This window comes from Cynoglossus semilaevis, chromosome 4 (assembly GCF_000523025.1).
Source record: "Cynoglossus semilaevis isolate Cse_v1.0 chromosome 4, Cse_v1.0, whole genome shotgun sequence".
Lineage (NCBI taxonomy): Eukaryota > Metazoa > Chordata > Actinopteri > Pleuronectiformes > Cynoglossidae > Cynoglossus > Cynoglossus semilaevis.
In genome coordinates this window covers 5,684,538-5,710,034 of record NC_024310.1, presented here as the reverse complement: position 1 = coordinate 5,710,034, position 25,497 = coordinate 5,684,538, and the positions used below count along the sequence as shown (strand labels likewise).

At 40.6% G+C, this 25,497-nt stretch overlaps 1 protein-coding gene across 1 annotated transcript; it reads right to left on the bottom strand.

Moving 5' to 3' along the window:
* On the bottom strand, positions 1-23,495 carry smtnl (smoothelin, like). The gene is made up of 10 exons (XM_008308728.3): positions 23,321-23,495; positions 22,137-23,022; positions 6,624-6,705; positions 5,594-5,845; positions 5,435-5,497; positions 5,283-5,343; positions 5,052-5,198; positions 4,818-4,941; positions 2,403-2,554; positions 1-639 (listed from the first exon to the last, which is right to left on the bottom strand). The coding sequence occupies exons 2-10, from the start codon at positions 22,785-22,787 to the stop codon at positions 513-515; spliced, it is 1,659 nt and encodes a 552-aa protein (XP_008306950.1). The 5' UTR covers positions 22,788-23,022; positions 23,321-23,495; the 3' UTR covers positions 1-512.
* Between the last annotated feature and the right edge of the window lie 2,002 nt (positions 23,496-25,497).

Sequence of the window (25,497 nt, the reverse complement as noted above, 5' to 3'; positions counted from 1 at the left end):
TCAAACGGCACGGTTTATGGGTAAAGTTCCTCTAACTTCTACTCCACTGAGACAGTTTCAGTTTACAGATGTAATTATCACTCAAAACGTATTACCTTAATCATATAAACAAACTGTTCTTTCACGAATATTTTCCACCCGTGTGTTTTGTCCTTATGGTGAGAGAAGTCAAAGAAGTGTCAAAAAGAATCCATTCCATATGTGCAGTGAGAAAAGATAATATTGTGCAGTAATAGGGACGAAAAACGTGAAACAGTGAAAATCAAAAATGTCGACTAATCATCGTGAACGAATTCACACACACGCGCGCATGCACACAAATACAATAACTTGTATTACACCCGGTGCGTTAGTCTCATTTTTTAACCCATCTTTGCAATAGTGCCAAATACGTTCACCAATTCACCACCAGGGGGCAGCATAGTCTTTTCCAAAACGGACTTTATTACAGTCCACAGCTGAGTTCAGCTGGAAACGTTGATTATTAAAAGAAGAAGGAAGGTGTCAAAGCTTCACTCAAACTTGCGCAGGTGGTTGTAGAGGGACTGGACGTAGGTGAAAACACACATAGGATCTGGTTTACGACCCATGATCATCATGTCGTCCACCTCGATCAGCCGGTCACAGCCAGCCTTCACTCTGCAGAAACAGACAGAGAAACACGAGTCAGAAGAAGGTTTTATACCGCAGCAAAAGCTTAACATAAATGATTTGGGTCAAAATTTCCAATCCAAGAATTTAAAAGGTTTTATACCGCAGCAACAGCTTAACATAAATGATTTTGGTCAAAATTTCCAATCCAAGAATTTAAGACGTGATGACAGGCATTCACCAAAAACAGTTCCAAAAACTTTTTGTATGTTTTTTTTCCCCTTTGCTCGTTTTTCCATCAACAAAAGCAAACGGTGTTGTTGTTTTGCAGTTAGCAGGCTAGCCTAGCAGCTTCACCTTTAAAGCCGGTCATCATAATAGCTGGTGATTAATATGTGTTGAATGACTAACAGTACCAGGGGTGGCACAGAATGACCTGGGTGAACAAACTAACACAATAAAGGCGGAAAGTTGTTTTATTTTGAAAATTTAATGATTGGAAAGGTGTTTTATTTTGAACATTTAATGATCCTTCAACGATGACGTGGTATTGCCAGTCCGCAGTAACGGCTGATCGGACCTCGGTACCAAAGAGGTTGATCTATAGCACATGGCTACGTGAAGCTATGCACTCAGTTATAAGGAATGCATATTAGAAACACCTTAAGGAGCACCGTGTGGTGAAGCAGTCAGGAACGGTTACACCCCGCCGTATGAAGCACATGGGTGATGATAAACAGTGGCTTCACTGACGAGTGTAAAAAAAAAAACAGACCAAGGAAAACAAATCAAGCAGCCGTTGACCACAACAAAGTCCAGACCTTCATTACTGATGCAGTTCAGGTCCATAAATCCCTTTAGGCCTAATTCAGCAAATGTCAAGAACCACAACTAACCCTTCAAACGGCAAAGGAGGCTCTTAATGTTCGTAAACAGTGAACTATTTTTGGAATAAAATTTTATTACCCACTTGCTGTGAGTTAAATGTAAAACCAGACACTACTATAAAATGGTGAACTAACTTGGAGGAAATCAGCCAACCCACGCCTGCCCACAAAACACACACACAAAAAAACATGCAGCCAACAGAGCCGCTAAAGGTCAATTTTTAATACAACCTATGTCATTTATTTAATCTGTACAAAAACCAAGTTAGAAGAACAACAGGGGTTATGTGTGAGACTATTTGTTGCCATAAATCCACTGCCTCCAGCGGGAGCCATGAGGTGGTGGTTTTTAGAAATAATTCTAACATCTGCCACAGAGCTCACTAATGAACGTCATGCAATTTGGTTTGTGTTTAATTCATTCACAGACAGAAATGTGATTCTGTGTGCTCTGTGCTGGGGCGTGGGGTTTGGTGTCTCGTATCTACTGAGCTCAGTGTTTCCTAAACATATTTGAGTTTCATTTTTACTCAATTTACCTACTTGGTGTGAAAATCTGAAAATTGGGCCTGTTTAGATGAACACAATGCTAATATACTCCCAGGAATTGAAGAAAGGCAGGTGAAGATATTTTTCAACAGCTGAGTCTCTTTTTTTTTTTTGGTTTTCATAAACATCTGCTGCCACCTAGTTAAAGGTGAACAAAGACTTAAAGATCTCTCAACCACAAAAAATTAAATTAAATTATAAGTAAGAGGACGCACAATTTTCCATAGGTTAAATACAACGTGTTGTCTTTTTTGTGGTGCTACATTGTGGACTATGGATGTCCAGATCTTGTACTCTCGTACTGCGTCTCCTTTGCTTATACATACTATTTAAATAAAATTTGCATGGGATTGTTTTTAAATTTCTTGGACTCACTCTGCTGTCCTGAAGGCAAGCTCAAAGTTGTCTTTACGGTTGACTGGTGACAGAGAGGTGTAGTCAAACTCCGTGGGGAAGAAGGAGTGGACCAGGGCACAGAAGGCCATCCCGTCACTCCAGCTGGAGGAGAAGTTCTGGATTTCAATGTTCTGCAGAGTTGAGAGAAAAGAGCATTGTTCGGTGATGATGTGGCATGAGCAATTCTGTGACTGACATCTCAGAATCCTGGTTGGTCGAAGGAAAACAGCTGAGAGTCAGGGAAAGAAATGAGAGATCGTTGAAACACGACTTGTAAAAGCCACAGCCAGCCCACTGAAGCTTCATAAAGATATTTAATGTCCCGCTTGTAATAATGATGAATAAAACAGACTCTCCTCTCCAGCCATTGGTTTTCAACATTTTTAGCTTTTTACCTCATGTCATTTCAAGGCTGCCCCTCATTAGTCTGCAGTTTGCTTTGAATGAAATGCATCTTGTTGAGGTCAGTGGGTGAACATCTCTCTCTCTCTCTCTCGTTTGTGTGAGTGCATGTATGTTTATTGCCCTCAGAGTTCTGCCTGACTCTGGTCATAATTATAGCCACATGGAGCAGCTGGCACCGACCATGTGGAAACAGTATCAGAACTCGGTAATATGTCAGTGTACGTGAGCCTGACTTAAACTATATTGTTGCTACATCTATACAAACCTGACGTCCCAGCAGTACTCAAAGAAACTGTGGTGCCATTTTCACTAAACTGACTTCACCTTCACCAAAGGTCATAAACCAGTGTTTCTTAAATGCTGGGTTGTGACCCAATGGTGGTTTTTTTGGGAATTGGAAAATCCTATTAATCTATTTTTCCTCCCCTGTTTCTCAGGCAAAATCCTCTTTGCTTCGACTGAGCCACAGCTTCTGTTTGATTTAACACCATCTCAGAGTTCGGTTTGAAGTCAGATACACACAGAATTATTAGAACAAACTGTCTACTAAGCTGGATCACAAAAATCGATGTTAGCACCAAAATACCAAAGTGAAGCCGAGAGCTTGAGAACCTCTGTCATAAATTGTTTTGTGACATCAGGTCAAGTAAAGGGTCATGTCTAAATTCTCTCACATTTGAAAATGTGGAACGTCTGTCTATTAGAATGGAGAAAGAAAAAAAACTCTACTGGTATTTGACTTAGTGGTCAGTGTTTGATACTGAGATCTCATTACTCCCCACTCTCCCCTGCGGGTGTTGCTATGAATGCATTCGAGGTTCAGTTACATCATGTGACTTCACTGGTACAACTATAAATCTAGTCATGGAGCCATAATGAAGGTATCGCTGTCCAGCTAAATACAGTATACCAGAATTTAATGTGTAAACACAGTTCAATCAAACATCACCAGTTTGAAATGTTTATGTGACAAACACAGTATTTTAAATGTAGGCTCAGAAACAAAAAGAAATGTTCGACAGTGAGATTTATTACTTCTATAAAACAGTCTCAGTCTCCTTCATGGCTCTGTTTCATGTTAGAAGTGCTAATTTTTAACATCTATACTTTTTATAGTTTTTTCTTCTTTTTTTTTAGCTTTACACATGATTTATACCACACTTTGTTTTAACACTTGTTTTATAGTGTGGTTTCACAAAGAATTATTACTCTGCATTGAGTGTTTTCTGTTTTTACTGGGTTTAAAAAAAAATCATCCCAGTGTGACCACCCACCTCCTGTAACTCCTGTAAATCTGTACTGATTTCTCTGCTTTGGATAATATATGCTTTAATATAGTTTATATAACTAGAGTAAAGAAGACATTTAAATATGAATTTAAATTTAATATTTAAATAAAAGAATGTACTGTTTGTCTTGAACTTGAATTGCTTGCCCCAAAAAATATATCCACGACTTTTTCCATTTACTTTTACTTTCAAACATTAATTATGAAATGCTGAGAAAACAAAAAAAAACCTCAGTTATGTAAGATATGCCTCCTCAGTTTCTTTTATATCGACAGGGAAAATTGATTCCCTGCGGCACGTACAGTATGAACCCAGGAGGAGATAATGCTTCCAGTAACAGATGATATACAGTGGCAGCGGGGGGGCGGAAGGGGGGGGGCAGACACTGTGTCTGTGCTCAAAGAAACAAATAAATACATTTATCATCACTTTTAAAAAAAGATGTTTTTGTCTTTTCCGTCTCACAGCAGCAGTTTCTACTTTGGTGATAAAAAAAACCTGTCTATTATTACCCCTATTTTGGAGTTGGGTTTCCTTGCTATTGTTCAGTTATTGTTGGACTAGCTTGTTTTTGTCATTTTTAAAAAACTAACCCATACAGTTTAAGTGTCTCTTTTAGCATTTGTTCATAAATCACTTTCAAATTTGTACTTTTTGTGGTCAGGTCCAAACTTTGCACATTTTTTTTTTAGAATCTGACCTGATATCCTATGGTCTTGGAACGACACCACTCAAGAAGAATCTGTTTGATGCTGCTGGCGCTGGACACTCCAAAACTCTGAGAGCGTTTGAGTTTGGGTTTGGACTCCACTGGTTTGGGTCGGCTGCACATAGGGAGTAGGAGACAAAAAGAAACAAAAACAGATCAGTGTTGTTGTTTTTTTAATCCTTCATTTCATTCTCCTCAATTCATTCATTAATGAACAGCACTCACTTGTTATTCGTTTCTGACTCCAGTCTTTCAAAGATGGATCGACGACTCTGTGCACCAATGTTGCGAGGCAGCGTCTGTGACCTCACGAGTTCCCTCCTCTTTTCTCCTGTTGGTCCGTAGGACTTGTCACTGTTCACATCACCATCTCTGCAGGATGGTCACAGGCAGGGATCAGACGAACAGTTACAAACAGAATACAACGTTCCTGTTTCCTTTTCCCCTTCACTTTACCTTTCAAGTGACTGCAAACCAGTGTAGGTCACCGACTTGGCGGGAGCTGAATTTATTTTCTCTGCAGAGAAGAGAGAAACATTTCAGCATGAGATATAAATTTAACATTTTCAACAGAAATCAAACAGAATATACTTGAAAACAAGGCTCACCATGAAGACGGGGAGATCCAAGAGTTCTGATGGGTGAGGGAGTCCATGTCTTCATAGAAGATACTAAGAGCAAAAACAATGAGGCGAACTGTAAGTGAAGTCGTCTACAGTTTGTATGAACTTAAGTCTACTGTGTTTATATTCATGATGGTGAGCTACCTGACTGAACCTGAGACTCTTCATTTGATTGGTTTATGGCGTTAGTCATATGACCAGGGGACAAGGGCTCAGAGACGGGGGAGGACCTGGAACCCACCGGGCTGCTGGGAGAGTTGGGAGAGCCTTTGAGCTCTGCTGTCTTTGTGGTGGCAGTGATGGGGAGGTGAGGCATCCTCATGGCTACAGGAGCCGTGTGTTCATGTGGGAAGTCAGTGGGTGGAGAGAGCTCCCCATGGACCAACATCGGTTGTTCTAGTTGGCACAAAGACATAAAATATGGTTATTATTAACAGCCAATGGCAGATCATGTAAATGTGGAATAAAAAACTGTGAACAATTTAATTTACTATGTTACAATAGCAATATGGCAGTGTAAAAGTGTAAAATAAATGTATTGACTACAACAACACTTAGGTCAGGATGAGTCATGTTATAGTGCAGCTTATATAACATAAGCTGTAAACTGAAGAGTGTGTCATAGTTACTAACACAGTCACTTCCTTCACCTCTCCGCTACAGGTAAGCTAGATATGCTAACACGGTTAAAAAAATGCTAAGTCAAATCTCTGTCTCTCAGTTGAAGGTGAGTTTTTTATTCCTTATTTTGAAATCATCAAATCATTATTATTGTTATTATATCTGCAAAATCAGGATTTTTTTTATATAAATGCCAGTTTCCTTTAACTTTTATGGTAGGTGAGTATAGCTGTTTTTATTTTGAAATCATCAATTCATTATTATTATTATATCTGCAAAATCAGGATTTCTTTTTTTTATAAATGCCAGTTTCCTTTCACTTTTATGGTAGGTGAGTATAGCTGTTAGCTGTAGCCTTAAAGCCTGTTCTACAATTAAACTTTTTGGCTAGCTTCCGTCATCTTCAGTTTCAGTTAACTTGATTTAATGTTTTGTTTTATAGAAAATAAAAAATATTCTTTCTAAACTCACACTTGGGTTGTGTTGTAGTCACCAAGCTTTGTTTGTAGTACTGATAGCACTTGCAGTGCCACAGTAGTAACCATGTCCTCACCTGTTGTAGGAGCATGTCCATTCTCCAGGCCAACATGTGGCGGGGCGGGGTCCACCTCTATTGGCTCCTCTCGCTCGATGCTCTGAAAAACACATGGGATCATAATTTTTTTTCTTTTAAAGGAACTTTTATACCTAGCATGATGTCATTTCTGACCTTCACTGGTGTCTGCAGGGGGATGTTTCCATGTTAAACACAGTTTTAATGGACAGTTAAATGGTTGTGGTTATATGAGGTTCTGACATGTTCTCTGCACTGACGTCACTCTAAGGCTCCTGGACAACAAGCCTCAGAGAGGAAGACCTGCTGTAATGAAAACATGGCGACTAAGAGTAACGTAAAGACCCGTGTCCAATGTATGAGTGATGAAGAAAACAACTCGTTTCCTCCATAATTGACAACATGGAGACTGTGTCGTTGATTTGGACACACATCACATGAATGTTATGCCCAAGAAATGCCCAGGTGGGTGGGTGGTTAGTGCCCCTCCCTTACATCACAAAGTATAACAGTTCCAGCCCCATAGTAACTGATGGTCTTAGCATGATTTTCTCGTGTGTTTTTCTTTTCTTTTCAGGTAATCTGGCTTCCTCCCACCAAAAACAGGGAACCTCAGTCTTGTAGTTAAATTCCCAGCTAAGCAGCAGCAGACCATTAGTCAGTACCTCATTCAACCCCAACCTAAAATATGGCATTCAACTCTTTAAGTTAAAAAAAAAGTCCCAGCTAAAATCCAAGTGGTATAAATATTTCAGTAGTAACTTTCTACAGAGAGGGTAAAACTACACTTTATTGGAATCTGGGGTTTGTGTGCCTAATAATGAAACAGCGATGGTACACTCATGCTTTGTTGCATTGAAAAAAAAAAAAAAAAATCCAGATGTTTTGTGGTTATTAAGTCACTGCAGGAACGTTTCACTCTCTTCAGGTTTTGGACCGTTCTCCAACATGTGTGCTTTTAGACAAAACAAAACAAACTGACTAATTAGTGCAGCAAGACTCAAATCATTTTAGTGTCACACACGGGATGGAAATGCTGTAGGTGGTAGAGGCACCAGAACATTCTGTTCTGTTCTCCCTCTGATAAGAACTGGGAAGTGATTTGTTTTAAATCAGGACTTCCTGTCACTGAAACACTCAGTGATGGAGGAAAGAGGCCAAAACCGGCCCGACGGTCTCGCAGCACAACTGCTAAAATGACTAAAAAAACTGAGATCAGGTTAAAACGTCAAACATCATCAGCAGCTGAGCTTAAGAGTCCACGTGACCCCAACTATTTCCTGCTAAGTGACTGGAGCAGATCCTCAGCAGAGCCTCGCTCTCCTTTCTCCAAACACAATGAGCTGTGTGGAAAAAGCTAATCTGCGTCCTCTGTAGATACTTGTATCTCGACCTCTTAGCCACACAGCGCCGCTGACCTACATAAGCTGGGGGTCAAGTTGTCACTTTCCATGTGGCCTTGTCAGACAGAAAGATGAAGCGCTACGTGTTGATAGTCCAGCCCTGAAGCACAGAGCAACACTTCTCCGGTCAGCAGTGCACCACTGATAGCTGGGCACATTTTCTCAAGGTCACGTCTCAGTGGGACTGTGCTGCTCCTACAAACCTTTAATGAGACTAAGAGACCTTCCCCTCTGCCCCCCCAGGCAGACATTTGTATCCTTAGCTTGGTAACCAATAACAAATGAACAGCTGGTTGTGTTTCGTACTTGGCTGTTACAGTGTAACTAAATATACAAGGACAAATTCTACGCTGCATTTGACAGAGAACTTGATTACTGTTACCAATGATCTGTCTGATGCATTTAGAAGAAAAACAACAGTATCTGGCCAAACTTCACAAAATAAACACAACAATACAGCAGGAGAGGAAAAAAGTTGGTGTATTTCTAAAAAAAACTTTTTTGGCTTTTCCCTTCTTTAATGGCTGCCAGAGTTGATATTTTTCACAAAGTGATAAGTTTATACAAAGCACAGTCTTCAAGACGTATTTATCCTGACTCAGGACTGGAACTGTCCAACATCGGTGAAACCAGACTCTTGGTTTCTAACACAAATTATGAACTGGCTTTAAAAAAAACCCTGAACTGCAGAGGTGAACCTTGAATGATAAATTAATGCAAAAAAAAAATACAAAAATGATTCACACCAGAGAATTATCAATTCTTGACAAATACTAAAAACATCCAGACCACAGATCCGACTCAAAAGGCAGACTGAGGTTCTCTGCTTGTTCTATGGATACAGTTTATAAAGTAATGGCTACAAAGTCAGAATCAACAAGATGGAAGTGAGGTAAAACAGACAGTATTTCACTGTATTGTATACAGTGAAATAGTAGCATTTTGTTCATGAAAGCAGCTATCATTCATGAGTGAGGCAACATTAAAGTCAAATGTTTAGAGTATGAGGTCTATTTAAGATCAAGATCGGAAATTTCAACAGATTGTTGTAACTGGTTGTTCAGTGTTTATAAAACACATTTACATTTAATATCAATATCGATGCTGCTCCTCTAACTGTCATTCTACAGAAAACTCACAAATGTCCTTCTAATGACCTATACTGTAGTCACATGTACTGTATGGACTAGAATACATCATCGAAAACCTTTGACATCTTACTTGAAACTGCTGGGATGGGACATGTAACTGATGTCACCCAGCAGGATTACTGATGGCTGTGTACACAAAAGGACAGAACACTTTGTATCTGTGCCTGATTAGAAAACTCTAGAGGAGGCACCAGGCAGGCATCGAGATGGAAGCAGCTGAACATCCAGCCAGGGAGTGAGACCACAGTCAGCCTGCCTGGCTTTAGGAAGGGAGGGGCAGGGGGGGTTCCTGGTATTGAGTACTCTGACCATGAAATGTCACTAAGAAGTGGGAAACACGATAGCAAAGCTGCTGATGTTCCAGTAAACTCTGGACCCATGAGGACCTGTTTTCTGGCAGAACATTCGGGTACACGCTCACCAACAGGGGAACTCTGAACATGAGACGTGCGTCACTGTTGAGCCTGCAATGCCGCGAATAAACATCCTGGAAGAAACACTTTGGAGCGTCAACCGCATCAACAAGTCTGTCCACACGGAGTAAACTGTGTCCAATCTTATCTTGACCTTCAGTAGTGACACCTATCACATTCTGGTTCATTGTATAATTCAGTCGGGGGGCAATCCAAGTGTAGTATACCTGAGATCGGGGTGTAAAACATATGGTGCGTGGGCCAAAATCAGTCCGCTAGGAGGTTTAATCCGGTCTACTTGATGAATTTTGAAACACTTAATTTGGTAGTGTTTTGTCAAATTATATTTTATTAAAAATTAATATTTATCTAATGTACTTATTTGCAGGAAATCAAAGGGGGAAAACATGGCTTTATTGTTATTTATAGGTAATTATGCTATGACTGTACTGGTCACTTGGCATCTGATCAGGCTGTATGTGGCCACTGAACCAAAATTAGTCTGACACCCCTGTCTTAGACTCTGCCCATCAGTAACACTAACGCATCACTTTAATGATAGCAGGCTAAATACTAAACCTTCATAAAAAACGTAATTAAAAATGAAAGAATTAAATACTTTAATTCTAAACTTTCTAATCCCACAATCACCAGCTCTCCTGGCTATCTAACCTAATGCAGCTGTATGGTGGTGTTGAACTTTGGAGAACCTCCAGCAGCTTCCTCACCATGACCAAAGTTTGAAACATTTCACTTTTTCATCCATGGTTCTATCCTTTTATCCTCGTTCCCCCTGTGAGGTCATGCACCGAATTATGTGCTTTTAAGATTACTGTATCAGGAGAGATAACACAAAAGAAAACATTATTTCACCTGCTCATTGTGGCCAGGACTGTTATCACAAACCAGTCGCCTGGAACATGGTTCAATTGTACAAAAATAAAGCACCAGGAGAAAGATAGAGTCGTGTTACAGTATGTACCTACATGGCTCTAGAGGCGAATGTTAGTTAAACATGGTTTCACCACGTAATATAAACAGTCACTCCATAAGAATCAGTCAGGTTTCACAAACACCACTCAGAGGCTGGCTCTCTAAATACCTCACCAGTTTACAGTCCAAGTGATTTATTTTTTCCTGGCCGTAGTCTGTACTGATGTTTCAGTTAATGCATTGTTTCCCAAAGACTGGGTTGCGACCCTCAGCTGGGTTTTTTTTGGGTTGTCTCTCATCTTGTTTTGTCACAAGAGGGTTTTTTTGGGTTGTCTCTCATCTTGTTTCCCAGGAGTTTATGAATAATGTCTATTGACTTTGGTCGTGAAGGTTTGTGACTTTTAAAATATGGGTCCCCAAAAAAAAAGTTTGAGAAACACTAAGTTATTGTACAGAAGACTGAAAACCGTCAAGGGTATTTAAGGTATTTGATTACCGTATTTTCTGGACTATAAGTCGCACCTTTTTTCAACCTTTGGCTGGGTCACTCAGGTGTGACTTATATATTTAAAATATATAATTTCACATGTATATTTTAACCTGTACAAACCACTGAATGCGTTGCTGCCACCTAGTGACTGGAAGCTTGTTGTCATTCAAGCATTACTACAGTGGTACATCAGGGTGCCATATTCCATTGGAAGCCCCTCACGCCCTCCCTGACACCTCACCGCACCCCCCCGCCCTCCCCCAAGGGGGGCCAGCCCCACTATTTGAGAAGTACCGCACTGATGCAAGGTAAACCTATGTGTTTGGATGTGGCACATTCCAGAACCTGTCCTGACATCAGGAGGTGCGATGGTGCTGGGTCGGTGCCATGTCCTGTGTTTAGTCCGAGAACATTGTTTAAACTGTCACGGGCATCATCATCACTGACACTGACACTTTTATTAAAGGCTTTGTTGATGTTCGGGGCAACGGTGAGTGGTGGGTGGGAACAGGTCAGCCTTGGGAGGAATGTCGGGGGAGGGTGTGTATTTGATTAGGGCTCTCTGTGGTGGAAAAGTGATCCAACGTTTGTTGTGTCTTCTCTAACTGTTGAGAAAGAATTTTAAACCCTGATTTTTATTTTTTATTTTTATGGGTTAAGGTTATAGTGAAATTAATTGAAGCCGTGTGTTACCAGCGTGATGTGATCTTGAGTTACATTTTAGTAAAATTCTACTTTCAGAAAAACAAACAATACAGCTAATTCAGCTGATGCAAATACATATGTAATAGGTATGAATGTAATAATTTAAATATTTTAAAATACATCTCTTGGTCCTGTGTGTGTGTTATCATCAAAGTGCTGTCTGAGAGAATCAGGGACAAACAATGTGTGTGTGTGTGTGTAGCTCTTAGCTATTAGCTCAGTTAGCAGTTAGGACAGTTGACTCTTGCTCTGTCATTTCCATCCTAGGAGCCTCTGGAGGAATCCTTTTATAGAGGACAGACACACTCACACCACCTGTTCTTTAAACACTAGATTCACACAGTCTGCTATTTTGGACTGGAAACATCGTGGGAAATAACAATTGGAGAAGAGGCTAAAAGATGAGCAGAGCCTTTGAAGCTGGAGCTAAAGAACTTGACTTTCTATGTTTAGAGACGGCAACAGGGCAGCGACCCTGGTGAACAGACAATAGGAAGTAAAAATCTACTTTCTTCTGGTTAAAACAAGGTACAATTTTAGAACACAACGACAAAAAAGCAGTCGTTGGGAAAAAAGAAAAGACTATTTTGGACTGCTGTTGTTCCCCTCTGACCAGAAAAGCAAACAAAAACAACAACAGTGATGGAGTGGTCCTAAATAGTTTCAACATGAGATGTTGTTTAAAGTGTCATTACACTGTTACATTAGAAAGTACAGGTGGTGAGTAGTGAAGGCAGCTCTACCAATCCACAACTTGTATCTAAACGATCATCCACTGAACAGCTTTAATGGACTTTCAGTATAAGATATTTATTTATTCATCTTCTACTTCATTCTTTTCCGGGTCACACGGGGAGCCAGAGCCCCTGCCAGCTGTCATTGGTCCAGAATACCAGGACTGTGATCATGTTAAATGCTAAATTTTTATGTTCGACACAGTAGGTTCTCACATGGTGATTTAGCACTTTGTGGTCGTTCAAGCAGAAACAGTCTTCACTAACCTCATGGTAAAGGACCACCCACTGTGAATATGTATATATATATATATATATATATGCATTATGTCCTTATATGTCCTTATTTGGTGAGTGATGTCAACTAATCTGTTCTTACACTTGTATTAAATTCAGCAGAGGTCTCTCAGGGAACCAGGTCCTGCTGGACGTCGATGCGGGTGAACGATCGTTTTTCATTACAGCCCTCATTTCTGGCTAATGTATAGCTTCAACATATGGCAATAATAGAGATCAACTCCCCCACGCTCCCCATCACACTCCCTCCCCTCGTCCTCTGGTCCTCCTCTGTTCCTGGCAGTGAGGTAGAGGTAGAGGAGGCCGGGGTGATGAGGAGGTAAGTCTGACACATTTACTATAAGGCTGGACAAAAGGTCAGCGCTGAAAGACAAAATGGATCCATCCAGCACAACTACCCATCACTGGAGCTAATACAGTATAATATACTGAATAGAAACAAACACTTCACACTGAGTCTCCAATTCACCCTAATTCTGCATCATCTTTGGAGAGTTTATAGAAGAAAACTACGTCTGGACAATGTGATTCCATTTTTATTTACTTTTATTTTTCCTCTAGGCAATCAAGTTTTTCTACAAAAAAAAAAATTGTATATAATTTCAAGACAGGGATCACAAAGTAACATTTTGGAAGATATTGATGATAAAATATGTGAGGATTTTATTTTGATCTGGTGGAATTAGACTGTTGGTGAAACAGGTTAATAATAATAATAATGATAATAATGATAATAACAATAAATAAATCATCCACCTCGTTCCCCAACATACTTTGCATATTATTTTACAAACATTTTTTTCTTCTGCACTCTGAAGTTCTTTTGTTGGTTTTACAGCTGTGTCTTATTTAATCCACTGATTATTTATAACATTCAGGTTGTTACACAGTAATATTCCATCTCTCTCTCTCGGTTTAGACCGTCTCTCTCTCCAACCTATCTGGAGTTTTTATATTTCATCACCACAGAGACTGACAGCACACATATTAACTCTGGGCCATTTTTATATTTTCCCCTGAGTTTCCAAAAGCCCGGAGTTGCAGTACGTGTACGTGGCTCACCCTCCTGTGGTCAGAGACTTAATGTCTGACTAAACCTGATAACCAAAACCCCCTGCTCTCCCCCTCTGAGACCCTGCACTTTTCAAACTGATTTTCTTTCAGAGCCTTCCAGGCATTGTTCCAGAAACACTGGACCTGAGTGCCACTAAATGAAATTTGTGCCATATTCCCATGTGAACTGAGCCGACCGAGCTAAAGTGCTTGACCTTAAATTCTCCTCCAGGAGTCTTCCAGTAAGGCTTAGTGGTTCTTCAGGGCAGCATGGGTGAGGGAGGATAAGGGGGTAAGGCGGGTGAGCCATCCCACCAGCTGGTCATTTATTAACCTGTTTCCACAGCAATGATGACGGGAACATGAACTATTGTCTGGAAGTCATTAAGGGAGCCAGGGGTAGCCAGGGAGTGGCTGCATACTTCTGTTAAACCCCCCAAGCATGTGCACCCCCCATACTCACACACACACACACACACACACTTGCCCCTGAGCTGTGTCCTATCAGTTTTCTATGTGATTTAAACTTTTAATAAAAAACAAAAAACAATAAAACAATCCAATATCCAACAAAATACAATGTTGAAGTTTGTCATTTTTAACTATCAATACAGGTCTGTGATGGACTCCATTATGAAACGTTCTTTATCTTATTACAGTCAAAGGTCTGACCATAGACTGCAGCCATAACTTGACGAAGTTACGCGCCACTGTGGCTGAAAAAAAAAAAAAACCCAAGTGCTGCTTGACAAACTCATTTGAATTATTCATCCCATTAAAACAAATAAGGAAAGATCTTTCTTGATTTATATCGTCCATTATTCCTGGCAACTGCACAGTCTCTATTGTCACGATCCAGGTTTTTTGTCTAAGGGTCATTTTGTAAGTAATGAAGACACCACGACTGGTGTCATTCCTAAATCAGAAGTTCTTGGAATGAGTCATTAATGAGCCGCCCCCCAGCCTCAGGACCAGGACTCAGGATCAGCCATTAGTCAAACTAAGGGTGAAAAGCTAAAAGAAATGAACCAACTCAAGAATGTTCTGTGTCTGTATTTATTCTGTCCTGCATTTGTGCTTATGTCATCCATCAGAAAAGCATTTTTTAAACTCTACCATCTGCCCCACTGAATTTAAATATATGCTGTAATAGAAGTGAGCTGTTTCGGCCAATGACCTCATTCAAAATAGAAGTAAACCACAACATTTTTGTATGGAACTTGACGTAATGTTTTATTTCTGCAGATCAAAGGCAGTGATCTGAGGTCAAACGTTCCCTGTCTTAACCCCTTTGTTTCACTGTGACTCTGCCGACACGTTAACAGCCAACGCTGTTTGTAGTGAACGTGCACATGAGCAGTGTCGTAATCAAGGCTCCGATCACTTTGGACGGGGTTCAGAACATTCTTCGAACTTTGAGGGTTCAATCTATTCATCAGCCTGTCCTCAGACTGGGACTAAACTAAAACACTGCTGGCTACATGTTGCCATGGTCTGCTGCCCAAAGCGTGTGTCTCTGGTGTGTGTGCCGATAAGAAAACAGATAGTATCAAAGTTGAGCTGAGAAACGTCAGAGGGGAGACGGAGCCGACGGCTGCGGGGCTGGGACGAGGGAATGAAACCTGATAGGATCTAAGATGACATCATTCAAAAGACCAGAGAGACTCGGTCGACGACACACAGAGGCAAGACTCTGATTTACAGCCAATAATTAATAAGATAAGATAAGACTTTATTCATCCCACACCAGGAAAATGTAGTTTTTACAGTATAATTATTAGTTAAATAAACTACAACAGGTTGGTGTAATGACTGTAGAGCTTATGTAGAAAGAGACTACTGAACATGAGTTTATTTGTTTTATCACTGAAGATCTTGTTGCTGATACTTCAGTGAACATGTGAAAACTAACAGTACATTGTGACAGATACTGTAGGTCTAAGACAGAGAGGAACTGCAGTAAGCCGGCTTTTGAGAAGTTGTGTTAGCTTGTTATGTTGAACTGTTAGCATTTACACTTTTTTGGTTCTCAACGTGCGCAACGGTCCTTCAAGACTCTAACAAATTAAACTTCACACCTGTATTCTGATCACAGACATTAAAAGGATTGCATTGGATACTTTTTTATTTTTACACAAACCAGACAGCCGTTGTTTTGGCTAAGCTAATCTGACCTAGCTGACACAAACCAGACACCCAAAATTTTGGCTAAGCTAATCTGACCTAGCTGACTCCCCACATTTGAGGGATTCTGTTCCATTCATATTAAGACTGATTATTTTACAAAGTTGAAAATCAATTGTTCTTCCTAACACCAGGAATATCACTTCCAACCAAATCTGTTACATCACACGGGTTTTTGAAGCCCTGTCTGATCTGAATCCTAAATAGAAAGAAGTTTAAACATCTGTAGCAAAAAGTTTGGCTTCACAAATGAAGATGTTTTTTTTCCTCCAGTCTGGAGCAGCCCAGGAAAGACGATTAAAGTCACAAATTGTTATTTTAATAACCTCTGAATTCCACTCAGTTACCCTTTTTCCAGTAATCCTGTCTACCGCTGCTCTGTTTCAAACCCATCATGTGTGACGTCATGTGACTGCCTGGTCAGTCGACCGTTTAAGACCAAGTAAGAAAAAAAAATCACTCACTCTCAACACATCTATCTTCTTAAAACAGTGGTTATATAACGTGTGATGCAAGCAACTGTACTGGAACAGCTGAGGTGATGACCTGACAGATGATCTGATCTGCCCCTGAGCAGATCAGATCATCTGAAAACACCACTAACAGTGAGCGAGGGAAGGAGAGAGAGAGAGAGAGAGAAGAACATTAAACTTAATCTGTAAACAGAATTCAGATGAAGGTAAACCATAGCTCAGCGAGTATTAACTAGGTGTTTACCAAATATAACTTTTACTTTCAGGAAAAGTAAGGAAAAATAATTCACATAGCTTTGGTGATAAAACTGTAAATGTAAGAGTAAAAATTCACCAAGTGGGCCGAACTGAACACCCTAGTGGGCCGGTTTTTGGCCTGCGGGCCGTATGTTTGACACACCTGGTGTACACTGTTAAACCCTGTGCTTTTCTCAGGCTGATATTAATTAAAACAAGTCGGAGCCTCTGGGGCTGAAGTGGAAATGAAGAACGGCAGGAGAGAGACAGAAGAAAAGAGAGGAATTAGTGAGGAAGTGATTCAGAGGAGGAGGACAGATGAGAGAGGAGCTGCTTCTAGAATCCTTCCACACTCAATGTAGTCTCAATGAAGCACAAGAACCCACACAATGGCCCATTGAGATGGCCGTTCTGGCAGCATAATTGGCAACAGCAGTGTCGTCTACAGACGGTGTGTGTGTGTGTTTGTGTGTGTGTGTGTGTTGTCAAAGAGTATTCGAGACTGGTCATTTAGGCTGGAGTCTCTGTCCCTAATCCTAATCTTGACTAAATCCCGCTGCTCAGAACCATTAACGGACAGGAAACAGTTACAGCTGCTTCTTTACGAACCTCACAGCCGCACACACTTACACACACAGCTGGATTTTCATTCATTCATTCAAGTATTTGATGTGAATTCCACGGTCGTGAATCAGAAGAGTGGACCAGAGCCAGTGAACTATGACAGAGCTTCTCAGATATCGCCACACAAGAACTGCGGTCTTATATAAGCAAACGGTGAATAATATTAGTGACAAGTCTGGTCACACACACACACACACACAGAAGGCTGTGCTGTACCATTCACCTCCGCTGATTAAATGATCTCCACATACTTCACCTGGTCTCTGGTTTGAAGCCCAGGGAGAAGAGAGGAGACGCTTCCCTGTGATGTACCGGCTGCAGGTGGGTTTTCAACATACATCACACAGAGTCGGCACAGGCCGCCACAGGTGTGTCCTGGAGGCGAGTGAGCATGTGCAGGTGTGTGTGTTGCCTAGTAACAGCTGGGGAGCAGAATCCTACACAGACATAGTTCTGCAGAGGAAGACTTCAGCTTGGAGTCCAGCCATTAAAGTGACAGTTGAGAGTTTTTTAGAACACTAGTTTCAGGACACGTATCCAGGCATGAATTCACTATGTAAACATCAGAGTAAAGGTTAAGTTCAGTGTAGCTGAAAATGTCAGCAGGGGATTCTGGGAGCCCTGATTCAGACCATATTGAAGCCTTTATTACCGTATTTTCGGACTATATGCCGCACTTTTTTTTCATCATCCTTTGGTTAGGTTTGCGACTTATATATTAAAATATGTAATTTTACATTTGTTATTTTCACATTGACAGCCGCTAGAGGGCACTCTAGCTGGCCGGAGCAACTTATATATGCTTTTTCTTCTTCATTATGTATTTTTTGGCTGGTGCGACTTATAGTTCGAAAAATACTGTAAAACTTTTCCACTAAAGCAGTGTTTCTAACAGCATTTATTTGTTTCTTCCCACTGATCTTGGACATCCATGTCCTCAGTGACACAGTGTGTATTTGGAAATTTAAGGAAATTAGATGAACTAAAATAACAAATATTCAAAATACTGTACTTAATCTGACAACAGCAGCAACAAATCAAAATCTCCTATCTAAAAAAATACAAATTTTTCATTCATTGTACAGTTTTACTTGAAATCTTGCGTGTCCCGTTTGTTGCCAGGTTTTAAGTGAGAGTGAGCTGTGTGTGTGTGTGTGTGTGTGTGTATTGAGCTGACAGCAGGGGTCCAGCCACGGCAGACACACACAAACAAAGGTACCCTTGTGTTGTCAAACTCTGACCACATGATTTCACAGAAGATAACATTCCTCTGTTCTATTCAACCTCGTACTTTGGTAATTACAGCTAAAAGAGGTAGTAGAGCCATTTGCATGATGTGTGCACAGAGAAGGGATATCTGCTCGACTGTGTGACAGGCTTTGGCAAACAAAAAAAAACAAACAAAAAAAGGTTACAAGAAACAAACGTGAATGATCCATAAAGAGAGTGTGTTTACAGATATGGCCTCAGCAGACGGAGATGACGACCTCCTGCTCTGAAAACAGTATCCAATTAAATAATGTAAATATTTAAACACCAAGTATAGTATAATCTTATCACAACTGCTGTAGACCAGGGCTCTAAATATAACATTTGTCCAAAGGTCACATATGTTCAGTTGTCCAGAACAAATATGACGTGTAAATACACATTTACTGTATCGGTTACCCTGCGCCTACTGAAACGAATCATAAAATGTGACACCTGCTGGCTTGAGCTGGACACTACAAAACTTGCAGTTTTTGAATATACTTGAATTTACGTGAACAAAACCTGGTTTCTTCAAACACACAACCCAACATTGGGTCACATTCACACACTTTTTGTATCATCGAGCCATTTTTACTTCCTACTGCCTCACCTCATAGTATTTCCTCATGGTATCATGTACCCCAGTGTACCCCAGTGTACCCCAGTGTACCCCAGTGTACCCCAGTGTACCCCATGATACACACCTTCAACCAACTGAAATTAAACTCCTTACCTTGTATTTCCACTGTGTAAATATTTCCAAAAATCAAAATGTTTACAACAGTGAGCAACGTCAGCTCAGACAATAAAGTAGAAACTAAAGCGCATTCGTTTATATAATAAAACTGTAATAAGGTATTAAAATCTTAGAATAATACACGTACTGTGTGTATTACTCTGTGTTCAAATACTTTACAGGTTCCAACTCCAGACGAGTTGGAACCTCACTGGTGTAGACGCTAATGAAAATGAATGCTGAAACTGAAGTCACTCTGCTGCCAAACTGCAACACAATGAACCAGATGTTGTATGAAAAGAAGAAACTTGGAAGAAGAAACTGAAAAAACTGAATCTATTTTTGTCAAAATATTATATTAAAGTATTTTTCAAAAATCCTTCACATCACTTCTAATCTTAACCATCCTCTTGTACGCATTTGTCATCGATGCTAATCTTCACCATTCAGACTTTTCTGAACACATAAGAGCTGGAAATTATGACCAGTGACCGGTGACATCACGTCCTCTCAGCTCTTAAAATCAAATTCATTTTCAATCCAGTGGAAACCTGGAAAATGGCAGACTCCTCTGTTAACAGATGACTAATGTAACATGGAAACTAGGAAATCCTCCTTTTTGTCCCTTCAATAAAAGACAAATCAGAAAAAAAGACGACGATGTGGTCGTTGTGTTATCACTGTTTATTACTCAGGAAAAGCTACTAAAATAAAAATGACCCCCAGCTAACCACTATTCCTATGAATGATTGACCTGATGATAATGTACTGGCTGAGGTGTAAGTCACCTTGACCTGAGAATCCAGGAATTATCTCTTGCCATAACATGTAAGGAGGAAAAAATACAGAAAGAAAAAATACAAGGGATGAAAAATGAATAAAACATTTGGGTAGTTTTTCACAGTCTGCACTTTGGTGCTGACGAGCTATGGATAATGAAATATAAATTGGGTTCAAGGTAATTCTGCTTTTCATAAATAAACTATAATTCCTAACCCTGAATACAGTATATATTCTGAGCCAGTATTTCTTTTTAAAGAAAGAACTTAATCACCCGGCTAAAACTAAGTACCTCTAAAAGCAGTACCGTGATAATGTCTGACCGCAGCACTCAACATTTCACAACACCAATTTAACATATTTGACTGGAGCTACACCACCGCACTGACCGCACCTCCCAGGAGCCTTCGCCACTCATGTTACTGTACTTCGTAATCCCACAGCATCCTGCTGCAGCCCAACACACAGTGACACTGAGTGTCGTACACACATCCACTCTGCTGCAATAACAACGGCTTCATTCTGCCTGTCCACACTGGTGCCCTAACGCAAACCAGGAAATTACACAGCAATTACTGGATTATGGCCTCTGCCATTGTACTCTGGTTTTTCCATCCATGTCTGTCTCCACTCTGAGCTGCTGTGGGGTCACTGAGGATTTACCAGGACTAAATGACTTTAGTACAAAGTGTCCTGTACCTGAATAAAGGCGTCGGGCCGATAATATCGTTTTTTCCTCCGATAATGAAAACCCAAAATCGCAATACGGGTCTGGTTTTGCCAGATGATGCGTGCCCTAAAAATAATTTTGGGGATAAACTGATGTATAGTAAAGTGAAACTCACTAGATGGCAGCACTGCAGCTCATTTAATTAATCTGACACTCATATAGTGGGTTGTAGAGATAAATAGATAAATATTACCAGGCCTAATCAGAAATTAGTTAATTAATTAAGTTTATTAATCTGATACTCAATTATAAACAATTATATGGTATTTTAAGCATTAAGAACATGTGCCACTGTGATGAAAATATCGGACGTCCCTAACCTGAATATATAATCTGATACTCAAACAATTATACAGTATGTTGAGCATTAAGAACATGTGCCACTGTGATGGTAAGTTATTTTCAGTAACAGCTCCAACCTCAGTGGTTTATGGAAGTAAAACTTCAGACAAATCTAATCAGGTACTTTGTGTGGTTGACATCATTGTGTTCTTCAGTTTTACTTTTGCTTTCATTAATTCATCATTTCCCGTCTCGATCTGCTTCACTGCTCTAGGTGTTCCGTCACCGACTGTTTAATCACTGTTACTGCAGTTAAACCAGTGTTGTTCTTTTCCTTATATGGAGTCTCTGTAGCAGAGACTGTTTCTCTTTCCATTCTAAAATAAGTTACAATGAAATGTGATGAATCACAATATTCCATAATAAACTAGTCCATTTTAACCATTTTACACACTGCCCTTCTCTAGATTGACCAAATAAAATAAGACAAAATAATATTGCAGTAGTAATACCATTTTAAAAAGTCCTGAATCAAATCACTAAAATCGACAAACAGATGGATTAAAGTTCATCACTAAGTGGTGTTAGTAATTATTGTGCAGTCATTATAGTCAATACATTGTGTATGATTTAGCCCAGCCATAAAGTCAGTTTCTTTGCTGATGACTTTTGGACTTTTTTGAGACAATCACTGTGTGAAGAATAGATAGCTGACAGCAAAGGAATTAAAAGAATGTCATACACTTTTAAAACCTAAAGAAGTAGAAATGAGAGAAAGTAGAAATGAGGGGGAGGATCAGGATCAACCTCTGACCTTAGAGGAAATGAAATGTTGTTTATTTTAAAATTTGTAAAATAAACCTTTTTAATGAAGTGAAAGACTTTTTAAAGCCTACAGTATACGTACGCTATAGTTTGTCAGGTTAACACAAGAAAGTTTACACACAACAAACACTAAATGTTTAAACCGGAATTAGCGCTACATAAGCAGAACAACCAACCAACACAAGACATGAAGCATGAAATGCAGTACTCACGTTTGTTTTGCTGGAGACGGCAAACGTGGCTCTGCTGGAGAAGCGAGCGGTGGATGGGCTGCTGGACACCGGGCCGGTCACCATGGAGGAAACCCTGGAGGTGGCTGGAGGACTGCTGGAGCTGGGGGAGGTTGGGAAGGTGGCCGTGGGCGACGGAGGGCTGGTCTGACTGCTCGAGCCATTGTAAGCCTGGGTCGGACTCCCCAGGGAGCAGGGCTGGATGTGGACATTGGCCTGACCTTTACCGTAGACCACCTCTTTAATCTCGGCATGATTCTCCTGAATGTCATTGAGGTGGTTCTTGTGATTCAGGCCGTTGTAGTTGTTGTTCTTCACGCCGCTCCGATCACACCTGATCGCGCTCAAAAGCTCCACCTGTTGAGCCAGAGCCTCCAGCTGACTCCTCAGCTGCCTGTTCTCCTGCTGGAGCTGAGCCACGGCCCGGCCCAGAGGCCCGCTCTGATTGGCCGTCTCCTCCAGACGCCGCTCCATGCCCAACTTAAAGGCACTGACGTCCAAGTGGATCTCTCTGATGGCATCCCTGAGCGTGTTCTCATAACGGGTGAGAGCCGAGCACACAGTCTCCCCCTCCGGAGAGGGAGAGCACTGCTGACAAAGATCTCCCATCTCGGCCAGCGTCGGTGCCTCCATGAGTTCTTCTGTCTGCACTGGACGAGACACAACCTCTCAGTGTGAAGAGAGTGAAGCCTCGGTCTGTGTGCTGAGGGTGAGGGTGGAAGGGGTGGGGACTAACAGACAAAGGTTGGGAGGTGAAAGTCTGCAGGGGAGGTCAAGGGTCAGGTCTAATTTATCCCCAGTCCTGGAGCTCTGTCTTGGGATGTCTTCTCCTAGAAAGCTCTGCGTCTCAATGTCAACAGTCTCCACTCTGAGAACAAAAGAGACACGGCTTGATCTTCAAAAGGTGATCAACTGTCAAACTTTTTTTTTTTTTTAATATAATCAAAAGTCTTCAAAGGAAGTCAAACAAGTGAGACAGTTAAACCCTGTGAAGTCAGTTCTGAGAATAAACACAAAATAACATCAATAAACTGGTAAAACTCTGACTGACACTGTCACACTGAGATAAACTTTTTTTTTTTTAAATCACACATATCTGGTAGCCATTCCTGTTTTTTATGTAACAGCAGTGAGGTCATCACCAGTCACAGCTGCTACGAGCCTACCTCAGCTCCGCTGTCCAGCGTCGCTCACTGCAGATCCGTCAGCGCTCAACAGCTGTCAGCATGATGTGTGTGTGAGAGAGAGAGTGTGTGTGAGTGTGTGCTCTCTCTCTGCTGCCGGCTCTCTGGTTTGTTTCAAAGTCTCAGGTTCATCGCTTTTCTCCTCCAGCACCAAAGAGGGAGGAGAAAGGGAGGGATAAAAGAGGAGGTGGGAGGTGTTAGTGGAGGAACAACATGGAAAGAGTAGTAAATGTTATGGACAGAGAGGGAGGACGGAGAGGGAGGACGGAGAGGGAGGACGGAGAGGGAGGACGGAGAGGGAGGACAGAGAGTTTTCCAGTGCTTTCCTCTTCTTAGTTTAATACAAGTCAAAAGTTCTAGGTTTTTTTTATTTGTGGAAATAAAAGGAGTTTCAAACAGGTTAAATCAGTATCAGTCTGTGTCGAGTGTTGAGCTGCGTTACATTACATTTGAAAAGTTAATTCATGAAAATTAAACCAAATATTGTTTTTAACCAAACTCAAATGGACCTGGGAAAAAAATATTTGTTTTAAACTCTAGAACACTTTGTATCTGGTTTCATTTCTTTTTTTTTTTTTCTTTTTCAAAGATACCAGTCCTCAGAAGAGACAAAACAAATGTTTTTTGTTGGGGTTTTTTTTTTCAGTGTTTAAATAAAAAGTTTTCAAGTTTGGCTGAAAATGCTTTTGTTTCAAAATGAATCTTTTATGAATTTTGTTAGGGTTAAAAATCCTGATCAAATAAATTTGATGAATTTTTAATTTTCTCTCATGAAAGGCAGGTGTCTTTGACCTTTTTATTCATTCTTCTCCCTTCTGTCCAAGTGTCATTTGGGTCACCGACGTCATAACCCAACACAGCATCCAGGAGCTGAGGTATAATCTTAGCTACTTAGACGTAACCGTACTGAGTTCAGTTCCTGGAGGAGCGATCATTACACAGCTGAACATCACTCAGGTGTTGGCTTCTCCTTTGACATCTGTTTCTGGAACACATTTCACTCTGTGACTGGTCTCCATCTGTAATCCTGCGCCTCTGTCATTATCTCCCCACCTTCTCGCTATAATGGTATTTTTAACAGATAAATGCCGTAACAGGTCTGAGGGACGGCTTTTCACCCTGTGATAAGGTGTGAGATTAGAAACTGAGCTGCGTGAAAACAGACACGTTGTTTTCTTTGACCACAGGCGTGTGACTGCCTATAAATTCTCCAAATTTACTCCTTTTTAAGAACTTTTTTTTTGTTTCTGTTCAACTATTGTTGGAGTGTGTCTGATAGCCAGACAGGTCAGACAGACGAACTGCACCCTCCCCCTCGTAACAGGACCCCAACAGAGCAAACATTCCACACTAGATAGTGTGTGTGTGTGTGTGTGTGTGTGTGTGTGTCCGTGCACACAGAGACTCGGACGAAAAACTGAAACATCCCTGCTAACTGTCAACTGTCTGTGTGTGTTTGTGTGTGTGCGTGCACATGCATGTGGTAAGGTGTGTGTGTGTAAGAAAGAGGTGAAAGGGAGAGTAGGTGGATGAGAAGAAACGGGCAAGTGATGGGAAACACACACACACACACACACACACTTAAACTTCAAGGTTTTATGATTCTCCAAGGGTCTAGACACAACACATGTAGTAAAAGCCCACTGTAGAGGTCAGAGGTCACCAGCATCGGCTTCATCTGTTCTTAAAAATGTCCACTCATTTTTCAGTATTTTAGACCGAATATTCCAAGCACCACAGTCTTCACTGGACTTTTTTAAAACAAAATCAACAAGCTTTAGTTTAGAGACTTCGTTCTTCATAGAATTTTTAGATTTTTTTAACAAAATTAATAACCGCAAAAAGAAAAAGCAAATAAAATGTACAAGTGAACAAAGACAAAGCAGGGAGCTGAAAGAAAAGATATAAGTCGTTCAGCTAGTTTCAGACGTTAGTTTATGGAGAATGACACAACTTTAACTTACTATACAAAGAAGAGGGCGCTATTGGACGGTCGGACACAATCATGTGATGTCCAGATTTTAGCACTTTCAGGTGCACCGTTTCAAATTAAAGGAGTTTTGGCCGAGCATTTGAACACACTACGGAATATGGAGAAAGAAGTGGCTTCTATTTTTAAGAACAGATACAAACATAGCCGTAACAAGTGGGCAATTTGA